Source organism: Vanessa atalanta, chromosome 5 (genome assembly GCF_905147765.1).
Source record: "Vanessa atalanta chromosome 5, ilVanAtal1.2, whole genome shotgun sequence".
Taxonomy (NCBI): domain Eukaryota; kingdom Metazoa; phylum Arthropoda; class Insecta; order Lepidoptera; family Nymphalidae; genus Vanessa; species Vanessa atalanta.
In genome coordinates, this window is record NC_061875.1 from 3,483,906 (window position 1) to 3,497,388 (window position 13,483).

At 30.2% G+C, this 13,483-nt stretch overlaps 1 protein-coding gene across 1 annotated transcript in view; it reads right to left on the reverse strand.

The window, feature by feature from the left end:
- The window catches only part of LOC125064099, a 290,773-nt gene that overhangs the window by 143,090 nt on the left and 134,200 nt on the right, over positions 1–13,483 (reverse strand). The window contains exon 4 of the mRNA XM_047670889.1: positions 3,328–3,463. Coding sequence (XP_047526845.1) covers positions 3,328–3,463 — 136 coding nt within the window. The remainder of the gene's footprint in view (positions 1–3,327; positions 3,464–13,483) is intronic.

The window sequence follows — 13,483 nt, forward strand, 5'->3', positions numbered from 1 at the left end:
CCCAGACCCAAGACAACATAGAAAACTAATGAACTTTTTCTACATCGACTCGGCCGGGAATCGAACCCGGGACCTCAGAGTGGCGTACCCATGAAAACCGGTGTACACACTACTCGACCACGGAGGTCGTCAAATTCCTCCATAATTCATTATATATCTACATATATATACATATAGCGCGTTAATAAAAAATAATATGCTACAAGCTTAAGAAGTGTAACAGTTACAAATGATGTTAAGCAATAATATGTCAATCTCTCTTTTTTATTTAAAAATTAAAAATAAAACTATAACTATGAAAACTAAACTACATTTCAAATAGGATTCAATAAAAATCCCGAGTTTATAAATAAAAATTGATTTCTCGATTAAGATCTGGTTTTTTGTGCTATGAATAAATGTAAATGAATAATTGAACTAATTAAATAGGCGTTAATCATATTATTCGTTGGATTCTAATAAAAATATTAATAATAATATTCTATAATAAATACATCTAAATTATAAAATTCTTTAATACCTGCAGATAAATCATCCCGTACTGATTTTCCGCGTCCATAACTTTAATATTACAGAGGGTAATCAAAATAAAATGAATCGATGTTCGGTCTCTCGAGAACCTATTTTCATATCGAATATTTAATAACTTAATATCGATTATTGAGTTCACAATGAATTTTTTACGGGATCTCATTTTTAATAACTCTCCGCTTGGGATTTTGAACATATAGATTTTCATATTAATTTATTACGATTTAATCGATTTTATTATGACTAAGTATGCTTTTTTATTACTCGTTTAATTATAACTCGCCGCTAGCCGCTGTAGTACTTCCTTCAAAGTATACCGTTCAAATACGTTAAAAAAAGTTCATTCATCATGACTGCGTAAGTAACTGTGTATATCTGTTTGTTATGCTTTCACGTCTAAACCATGAGTGGTTCATATGTTTGACAAAAATGTACTAAGCAAGTTCGAACCCGGATATAGTCTTTTGTTTGGTAGTTTTGGGGAAGAAGGTTCAAACAAGGAACAAGGAAGGAAACAAGTTCTTGAAACATTTTCGTTACAAATTAATTTTTGCGCGCATCAGCGAGTAATTAATTTTGTCACAAACAATGTTAGTCCCATATAATTATATATATTTTATATATAATTTACCAATGTAACATTTGAATTTAATTGTTTTCGATTAAATATATTTTTTACGTACCCAATGTAAAAAATGTATTCAAGTCATTAATAATACGTCAATATGAAGGCATGTCATATTGTATAATAATAGATTTAAATATATTTATTTTGTGCTTCAGTTAACAATATGCAATTAAAAAAGACTAACAAAAATTTGTTTGTATGGTGAAATGACGATAACTAAAACGAGATAACTCAGAGACTACAAAACGAAGATCATAACCGAAGATTACTAGTTCAAATCCATGTATCAATAAATGTTCATACCCTTAACTTATTTAAATATATGTTATTTGTTAATTTGTTTAACTACAAGAAATCTCTTGCTCTCTTTAGATATAAGATTAACAAACTTTTGGGTTCAATAATGTTCAAATAATTATTACATAAATAATAATCACAAAAAAATATATATAAAAAATTCGAACCCCACATTGGTACCTCATATAAAAATTCTATTGTACATAAGCATTTTAAAAATATTAAGCAGTATATTATTATATGAATGCTTAATACATTAAGCAGTATATTATTATATGAATTCTTTTTAAATAGGCCTTTAAATATACGATAATTCAATACAAAAGAGCGTCTTAAATGGAAAGAACGGAACACAAAGAGCTAAGTAAACAGTACAAGCTATCAACATTGTAGTTCAAGTTCCAAGATACATAAATCGGATTGTGCTTCGAAAAGAATATAAAATAAGCTGGAAGAATAAAAAGGAAGATCGACCGCGCTGTGGTAAGTAGCTGGCGGTTTAACTTGGAATATTAAAACAGGAATTCATAATAACACAGTCCTTCGGTTATCAAATCGATCCTTCATTTCGGATTCATATTTTTTCATTTTAAATATTCAAATTTGATATTATTTTAAATGTTATATATTACATTATATGGTTTGACATAATTTTAACATTATTCGTATTTTACTTTATAATGTTGTATAAAATAAAATCTTTCGTTCTTTAGTGGAAAACAAGTGTTATATATGTAAATATTTATTAAGGATAATGTTTATTATGTTACACAAATACGCTGTTTAAAGAAAATAAGTACCTAATCTCAACAAATCCCTTGAAGATTATTTGTTAGTATTGCGTTACAGTTAGAATGACAAAATAACAACCTAAATAAAACCTTATTTATTGAAATTTTCCATAAAAAAACCCTTATAAATAAACGTATATGTATTCGTAATTGCATGGAATGCAGTAGTTAGGCTATGTATACATAGGTATACTATAAAGATACATAGGTAATGCTACGGTATAAAATAGTTCATGAAATCGAGCATCGATAGATATATCTATCCATATATGTATAGGAGACAACAAACGACTTTACATATTTTTCGAGGTACAAGAGTATTATACTATCTCTGTAACTTTAGGCTGAAGGTAAAAAAAAAAACTTTTACTAAAAGAAAAACATTTTCGTTGCTCGACCCGTTTTTGAACATCAGGACATCATCATCTGCTTTATAACTTATGAGATTAAAGAGGCTGTCAAATAAATTAAATAACGAATAAATCAAATGTACTTCCCAATTTGTCTCAAATATAATAAGCCCGTAAATATTTTCCACGTTTAATATTAAGGAGACACTTGAATATAAACGAACCACGTGATGATAAGTTACTCACCATACCTCGTGGAATTTATTTATATATTTATACTTAAACTTAAAGTTGTCTATGGAATATGCCTAAGTACCTCCTATATGTCGAAACGTGAACAGAGACCTCTTCATCTTCTATAACGTAGACACCTACGTTTGAATTCGTGACAATATTATTGGAAATTTCACTGGATATCATAAAAAAATGTGTATTCAGTGATTTTCATCGAATTTGATCTTATTAACACTTGATAATTTAATTTAATTTGTTTTTAATAGTAAAATTTAGTATTTTAAGTAATTATATATAATAATATATGTATTGCATTTCATAGATTTGTCTTCCATGTGTTATTTTTCTCGTGGATTTATTAAAATATATTTCAAAGAATATTTAACGAGCTTTTGATGCGACTATTCTAAAAAAAAATCTAAAGTTTGAATCGATAGTTGACATTTCAAACTTTAAAAGTTTAAAAGTAGATGTTTATTTTGAATATAGAACTCACCAACGACGTGTATGTACGCGGAACGGACTTGTGTATGGAACGAAGGAGCGTCTGCGGACACTTCGCAACGGTACCTTCCAGCTAACGTTCGTGTCGCCTCCCTCAGCACAACTTGTTGGGATGTCGACCTGGAAACCTGAAAAAGATGTAGGATTATAATACAAAATTTTATTTGGTTATGACTTCATTCATAAAAATAAATGGTTGCACGTTTGCCCTTTATGCATTCCTAAGTTAATCCAAGTGTGATATACCATTGGTCAATTCAATTCAAAATCTGCGTACAGATGAATTATAAATACAAATTAAGCACATGAAAATTCAGCCTGGGTTTGAACCCGAAAACATCGGTTAAGATGCACGCGTTCTAACCACTGGGCCGTTTCGGCTCTGATATAATTATATAAATAAGATAATATAATCATCGTACAATAATTTGTTATCTCGATACAGTAGTAATATATTTTCGTTAAAAGTCAATGAATAAGATACATAACATTACCATTAGAATTTTAAATAATGCATAATTAATATTGTATCTGCTGATCTACGTTATACAACTAGTAAATTCATTTAGTACGCGCCGACTCATCTGTTTTGTGCTACTCGATATATTATTCAAATGAATTTCATTTTCATTAATAGCACCATCGCAGTATCGCATTCAAAATTGTTCACAATGTTCGACATTGAAAATTTTAATACAATATTATATTAAGCATTTTCATATATTTTGTTTTTTAAAAAAGTTATAGTTATTTTATTAGTACCGTCTAAAGCGATTATTATCCAATGTTTAGTAATTTTAAACTTAATTTATGTTTTTCGTTATTCATTCTATTTTCAAATATCACTAGAATTATTGCTTAGTGTGGCAATACAATCTGACAATTATTTTTTAACTTGCTGGAATTTTTTTTATTATGAACTTTATGTTCCTCTATAGATCCCGTAAATTATAAGCCCCTATAAATTATCCAGATATAAGATATGACAAAGTCCCCACAATCGGTTTAGTCGTGATGACGTGACAAACAGACAGAGTTACTTTCACGTATATAATAATATTAGTCCGTCCAAAAGTATCTGAGAATAAAATACCCTTTATTGTTTCATACCAGACATTTCAATAAACTGTATTCCAATACTTTACGTTTTTCAGAACCAGAGTTTATTAATAATTTTTCCTGAAACTTATTTAACATATTAAGCTATATATAATATGATATAAAATATTCAACATATATATTACATTGGAACGATAGACCTATAATAATGTAAAAACTTAACAAAGAATTTTTTTTTAACGAAAATAATTTTTTGCCTTGCTATCAGTACCCGTTTCGCTACATTTTAAAATAAAGTATCACAATATGTACATATGATTCCATTACACAATTAAATTCTAAGCCAAAATTTTTCAGTCTATTTTGATCCAAAAATCTTTCGCACTTGTAAGAATCTATGCTGACGTTACTATACTTCAAAGACATTTACGCTGAAGTGGTATAATTGTTTCCACTACTGTCAACAGCTCGTAATTAATCTCTTTTTTCCCCAGCTTCATTGGCCAGCATTAACCCGCGTCCCACTTTTTTATTGATCAGCTATTGGAAAATAAAATTCCTTTCTTGTTTACCAAGCCGCATTCTAATTTCCAACGACATCGCCTCTATTATTCCCGTCATCTTAAGTGTTCCCTGTTTTTATAAAGATATTTTTAGATTCTTTAACTTAAGGGTGAATATCGATACGATATATTCTGAATTCATATTTTTATTCCCTTGTTTTTTTATCCTTATACTTGCGGATTTTTTTTATGAATATTATATTATCAAATTAAATAAAAATAAAGGTTAAAATTTAACTACATTACACAAAATACGGCTGAATATTTAAAATGTTACATTTAAGTAATTTTAAATAAGGTGTTTTTTTAGTCGAATTGATTACTAAACGTTTCTTAAATAACAAACGTGAATAACCTTCATGTATTACAAATTCGATTTTCAAATCGATAGAAATAAAACATCTCATACGATATTAATTCGAATGCAAAGTTTTTCCAAACAAAATAAACAGTACAATACTGAACTGATGGCTGGTGATTTGGCACCGAACCCCAACCAGTCAATGTTTTACTCATTCTGACTATCAACTATGTCGTTCGCGCTTAGGTATATTTGGAAATAGATTCACTGGCAAAGAGAAATGGTCTCGGTTCGTTCGAGGAATAAGAAAAGCGAAAGGTATTTTTCTATTTTCGGGTAATATTCTTTCATTTGTTACTTTTAGTGTGCTTACACGAATCGTCGCCATCGACTTGTAATCCTCGATGTGAAAGTATTAACTTTTTTTGTTCTATGTATGTAGTAAATTTACTTTGGAAACGAAAGAGTACCAGATATATAGCTAATGCATGTGAGCTTCGTTAGTAACAATATAGAATATAAAAATTTATATCGGAGCGTGGTTACTTTGGTTGTTAATTTGGGTAATTAATGAATCGAGTAGTTGGCAATAATGTTTGATGGCTGATTTACTTTTAAGAGCGGGTCACCCCGAATGGAGTAGTAAGTGTCATGGCAACGCGAGTCGTTATGTTTTGACAGGCGATTCGAATGCGCCGGTTGCTTGCAAACCCATTTGCTCTTAATCGAGATGAATTATTGTAATCCTTTGATATTATTGTAGTGTTCGAATATTGAATCAATGAATACAGTGATTAGACGATATTAAATACGTTTTATTTTGTGAATATCTCCATTGCACGCCCACATAGCCTTCCAAATGTCGGATCATTCCCCGAACCCAACTGTTCGGCAACCTGCTCCTCCGACATATATATATCTTTATTCAGTTAAACTAGAATTTAAAATAAACTGCAATAAGGTTTCATATAATTGCATGACGTGTATAAAAAACCGTACATTTCTTTTTTATAAATTTAGTTTGTGGCAACAATATAGTTTATTAATTTATTTCGTGTGAATAATCTATGTTAAACGATTTCCAAATATGAAATATTATAATGTAATTAAGTTTTAAATATGTTTACATTTTATGTATTGACTTTAATATTTTTGCTCTGTATTATCCGTCATCCTAAGTTTAATAGTTTATATAGAAGAAAATTCAGTTATATCACGTAATGAAAATGCACGTAAATCCATTTAAAACGCTTGCCAAGCCACTGTAAAACATCTTATCTATCCACGTCTAACCCTTTATTTCTATTTGCATCAAGGATCCTTGTGCTACTATTTCTTATTATAAAATATATAAAAATAAATAAAGATTATTTTCGATGTTGATTTCAATAAGGTCTTAACATTAAATATTCTTAGATAATGATTTTACCTTATATTTATTATGAACAGCTTACGGTATTCTTTTTTTGTTTTATGTTATAGATGTTTCCTTGCAAAGAGTAATGAAAATTGTCAATTTTTTTATGTTTTTAACGTCAAGAATTTTTTTTTATGGCATTGGTTGGCGGACGAGCATATGGGCCACCTGATTTTAAGTTGTCACCACCGCCCATAGACAAAGGTGTTGTAAGAAATATTAACCATTCCTTACATCACCAATGCGCCACCAACCTTGGGAACTAAGATGTTATGATTATGATGAACTAAGATGGAACACAACAATACAGTGTACTGTTATTTGGCGGTAGAATATCTTATGAGTGGGTGGTACCTACCCAGACGGGCTTGCACAAAGCTTGCATGTATAAACTCCTGTAGTTTCTTAATTTAGGTCATAAGTTCGTAACAGAATTAATTATTTTTTTTTATCGGTGTATAATTATTATATTTAAATCACGTCATTCTCATTACTTACGTTATATTTTTTATTATAATTAAAAAATTAAAACAATGTCTATAAACAAATTATCTGTTATTTAATATTTCAAGTAAAATAATACGATTAAATATATTTAAGTATAACAATTGATTCCGTGCTAGTAATAATTGATTGATAGTGTGATTGACTTCTAATAATTATTTACACACTCGCCAACATAGATTTTTGAAGGCTATCAAAATTTGAATTTAAATATTTAAACAAAACCAATAGATCGATGCAGTAATATTATCTATACTATTTAATATTATAAATGTGAAAGTAACTCTGTCTGTCTTTCTGTCTGTCGCTCTTTCACTGCCAAACACGTGAACCGTTTTTGATGAGTATGAAGCAAACCATGGAGTTCAACATGGACGTCCAAGGCTACTTTTTTTGCCTAACACATGACAACCAATCCCTAAAATGCGAGCGAAGCCACGGGCGCCTACTAGTATTTTATAAAGTAACAAAACCTGGCAGACGATATCAAAGTCAGTAATCATAAACTAAATATTCCACTGCTAAACCTGAATTTCTGAAATGTAGTTATGACCTTTTTCCACAATGCAAGTAACAGATTTTCATTCGTAAAACCAGAGCTACTTGCAATGTTTTTCTGTACCGCTGAACATCAGATGAATATAAACATTTTGTTTTTAATATACGTATATATACTATAGTATAGGTGGACAGGCAAGTGGATCACCTGATGGTAAGTCACCTCACATAGAAATTAGCGCTGTAAGAAATATTAAACATTCCTTACACTGACACTACTCAAGTTTGATCCTGCAACATTTAGTTAAGATTCAAGGGTTGACCCACAATACCATTACGACCTAATTAACTAATTATTGTCAATTATTCAAAGGTAAAGTGATACACAACCCTATCAACATTCGAAACACAACAACGATCATTACATATTTATCGCGAAGGGTCGCATACAGAATTTAATATTAATCTATTCAAACGTCCCTTTTAAAAGATAAAACGAAAAACATTAAGACCATATTTAGGAAAGGACATCTCATTTTATGTGGGCTTGTAATCTAAACTAATTGGCAGTCAGGCAGAGTCATCTTGGTTCAATTAGACATCTGATGTTCTATTACGTTACAAAGGTACAAGAAATGCATTTAAGCGGTACTCTTTCCTACGCTTATGTTCGCCTGGTACATAATTTCGTAGCGCTCATACTCATTTGTATTATAATAGTAATTTTTTGTCTATTTTTTTATTTATAACATAGCTGCGCCCGCGACTTTATGAGCGTTGTTTGAATTTAAGTTGTTTGAATATTGTAGCTTGATTTTATATTTATTCTATATATAATTCTAATTTACTCCTATGCTAAGTTACTCCTTATTACATCCGCTATCTACCAGTGAAAGTCCCGTCGATATCGGTTCAGCTGTTCCAGAGATTAGCCGGAACAAACAGACAAAAATTGTAAAAAAAAAAATTTTGGTATAATATACATTTAGTAAAAATGGGTTATTTTAATATTACAAGCAGACAGTCCAATTTAATTATATGTATAGAAGATTAAATTAGGAATTTTAAGTGTAAGTGTAATAATTTATTTCAATCGGATACGTATATTTTATTAAAATATTTGTCATGATAAAAACCTTAATTCAATTCGGAACCCTATATACCTTATATGTAAATAACTTTATAGATACTCAATTTTTAGCAGTAATGATTATATATACATACTGATGTCTTAAAGCTTAAATAAAATTAAAACAAAATAATTGCCCTTTAATGAATAATAGACAAAATTAAACACTTCTTTTCGGGTGAAGCATTCGTCTGTATTGTAACAGTTCGGATTCATAAGTGAGTAATAAGAACTGAGCATTACAGTTCGTCACCTGTAATGATACAATTTGTAACAATACATCAACGATAGATAAGAATCGAGGATTATAGTGTTAAAAATCAAATTTTTAATTGTAACATTACAGCCAAATTCTCATTTAATGAGGTTATATTACTGCCAGTGTTGTAACATAATGCTCAAATCAAATCATAGATTGTTTAATTGTGATACTGTTGAGATACCCTTAAGATCAAGGCCACGCTGTCCACTGTGCTGGTAACCAGATACACACAAGTAAGTGGCTTTCCCTCTCACACATAAGTATGTATGTATGTCAGAGGATATAGAAAGTTTCTTTATTGTTAAGAACGAGAGGAATTCTATATACAATCTCATAAGTAGTGCTTTGTGTGGTTTTAAGTCTCCGATCTTCGACCAAAATCTACGTGTTTCATCTGCCGGACCATCTGGACAAATACAATCTTTCTCAACAGTTTAGATATTAATAATAATAAATATTAATTATTATTCAAAGTAAATTTATAATTACGGTAATATTATCGAAACGAAAGTTATCATTTGTTGACTATATTCGATAGTTGCATCTACGTAATTAATGCGATTGTCTACGGGCTCCTATAAATCAAATTAATCGTTCAAACAACGTTGGTAAAAAATAATTACTATATAAAATAAATTGCCACTAAAAACCAGAGTATTTCATCATCAATCATTTCGAACAGTTGAAACATGAGTGTTTAAGGTAGGCACACACTCGCAAAACCAATATATTAAGGCGAACACACACTAATCGGTGTCTCGCTGCATTGTATGTTATGAATAGGATCATCAAGATTATTAAATAGGTTAATGAGGCCTTCATTATTCTTAATTATGTGCCTGTCGTCTCTTGAATAGTGTGTATGTGTTTTTCATTCAACTGTAATGAGTATGTACTCTTTATAAAATGCTTTTGATTTATAAACTCTGAATACATTTTCTTATGAATGTGGATTCACAACGCCGTTTTTACACGTTATATTGTTTTTAAAGGGAGCTTTACAATATCAGTGTTGACTAGTCGAAGACCGCGACTGCATTAGTCCTAGTTTTTTTTTTTAATATTGAAAAAATATATATAATTATTATACTAAGTGTATTTTAAAGTGAATTTTCTTTTTAAATCTTCTAATATGTTATTTTACAGAACTACATTTATAAATTGATTGCTTACTTTTTATACATCAAGGTCCGAATTAAATGACTAGTCGCTTTGTAAAATACGGTTTGTATCTAAAAAAAAGAATTTATCGCCCCCTAAAACTGCCGCTCGGGGCATATACACCTGTTTAACTCCATTGATCCTGCGTAAGACTCCTGCATAGATCTGGCACAAGAAAAATAGGTCGGACCGACACATATATTACCCCGAAAGATGTGGCGACACCATTACGTGTAGTACTATATACTTCACGATACTTAGAACCGATTAAACTATCTACGACGACACATTCATCAAATATTCCATCCGGATTTAATCGAAATAGAATATAATTAACAGTTTCGTATTGGTATATACAAAAATGTATGCATAGCATATCGAGGGAACAACAAAAACGATCGACTATCGATAACTGTCAGTACAACTTAATATAAACTACCTGCACAATAAATAAAAAAAAAAAAAAAACTACTTAGAGAAGCCAGCACAAAGCTCTGCCATACATTTACTGAACCGAGCCCCATCCCTAGTATTGCTTTATATATATAATTAATAGTGATTGTAATCCGTGTTGTGTTTATTATGAGCTGCGGGCAAAATTATTATATCAAACAAGCATACAATATAAGCGTTCACTCAATCTTCCATTTACCCATTAAAATTTGGAGTTCCATATCACTGCACTCAATAACAATCAACTGACGTTGAAGCTGTCACGACCCCAAACTGCAGTCCCAACGACTACGCTTCAAGTGTTAAATAATAATTATTATCCGTGAACGTCGAGAGGGTAATTTAATGTAGGGGTGATATAATTTCTAAATTACATTTCATACTTCGTTATCTACTCGTATCTACGTTAAGAGAAAACTCTGTACGTCTTTTCGAGAATATTGCGCGAACGAAGGAGCGTGATATTTGGAATAGTTAAAGTTTATAGTATGGAGAAGGTAAGTAAGCTAAATTTTATACTTAACTATTTGTTGCACGCGGCTTTACTTGCCTTTTAGAAGTTGGTCATCAGGTGTTCGACTGATAAAGTCTATATCCTTTTCTGGGATTTGAACATGCTTCGTACTGAATTACAATTTATTAATAGCGTGTGTATTTGTATAAGGTTCCAATAATGTTTTTATGCTACTGTTTTAAAAAAAGAACTTTCAAATACCAAAACTTATATTATTATGATAAGAATGCGTTCTAAAGTTAAAATTTAATTTATTCTTTCCCGTATTTTAATAGCCTTATCACAGATTATAATACAAATCGCGATAAACATTAAAAGACAGTGTTCCATATTTAAAAATAACTGAATGTTACTTAGGATTATATTTAATAATTCTATTTTCACAATGACAGGAGCAAAACAGATTATAAAACAAATATCGATAAAGACAGGTTCTATATTTGAATTTGTTTATTCATATCGGCCATTCGAGTTCGTGGACGATAAGTGGCCACTAGAGAGGAAGTAACCGTGGCCAAATTGCGGACGTTGAACATTATTCAATAGAGTCTGGTGTCAAGTGTTCGTCGATGGTTGAGGTATCAGATAATGTGTCGCGTTATATCTATTTTAACTTTGAATATTAAATTTTAGGGGATATTGATATATTTACCAATAAGAGCTCAACAAACTAATATGATATAATCTATGTTTTGTTTTTAATTTACTAAGTAGAAAAACTGAGATGGAAAAATTACAAGCAGCAAAGAAATAAAAAATACTACACATATATATATACGTTTTTTTTCATCGTATCATCCACGGTTTTAAAAATGACAGTGTATCGAAGCTATGAATTCTTAAGTTTATAAATAATAATTTACATAAAATAAAAATGATTGAACCAACGGACTAAGTATATCGTTTTTTTTGCTTCAAATGAGAACAATTTAATTTATATTTAATCAACAATATCGTTTCCTTAATCACTAGTTATACGAGTATATCTAATAAATAGTTTAATATACATATATACTCGTATTATAATCCAAAAGTGAGTTTGTTTGTTTGTTACGCTTTAACGTCTTAATTACTCGATCGATCATTATGAGATTTTGCATACACCTTGACAGGGGTACAGAAAGTGACATGGGGACTAACCTGACGGAAACTAATTTTATTATAATGAGGAAAACATTGAATAATTATGTCACAGTAACTTTAATGCATTGTATAATTTGAGTTTAAAGTACTTTAGTTCAATATTAAGACAAGTAGGTGAAGGTTGATATAAAAAAAGTCACCGTTAATTGTATCATGTATTATGTGTATCAGGCAAGGAACGAAATTGCATGTTGTAATGAGCCGGTGCAAGTTTAAAGTACAATCATTCATTATTGTATATATAAGCAAATATATATTTTTAGGATACACAAGAATTAACGCCACCGCATCAATAAAAAATCAGCGATATATAACCAATATTTTTTTATATTGTTGCATTCGCAGTTTTTTTTTATTTTTTGCTGTGGCGACATTATTTCGTAAGTATTTTTTAACTACACATTTGATCACGCCTTATACGTATATAGTTTTCGATTTGATAATTTAGCGTTCGTTCGTGAATGATCTATAATAATGACGTCACTCTGCCCAAAATATAGATTATATTTGTGAAAACTTAACCCTGCAATTAATAGTGTGAATGTTGCTAGTATTTAACAGAGAATTATTGAAATACCATAATGTATTGGTTACAGTAACTATCTACTAATGACAAATGTTTGTAGCCCTTAGGGATATTTGTCGTGTAATCTGTGTCAAGTATACAAATCCCTGCTCTGAACCACATTATGGTAACATTTTCATTTCAACGATTTAATCGATTTTCAGCAAATATATATACGAGAGCTTAGCACTGCGTGTACACACCGCGAAATTTTAATTAGAAGATTAACCAGAGCGTCAGACCGAAGAAGTTGATAGAACCTACGCACTTATCTCATTATATTTCGGATTATTAACATAATTATCGGCATTTATAGGTTATTTGAGTAACAGAGACAGAAAACGTATAATATTTGGCGATAGACTACTCAGTCATTCTGTTTCAGCTTGAAAAAGGAACCAGTGTAATGATGCGGAGGATACCAAAAAACCAGTACGTAAAAAAAAATAAAGACACGTCCACCCATAAGAAGCATTATAGTCACCAGTATAAAAAAAACATCTAATTTCAGTATACACGGGGTTCCCATCAAAATAAGCCCATCAGAAGTTACAGGCGTTTTTGTATCGAAATGGGGCG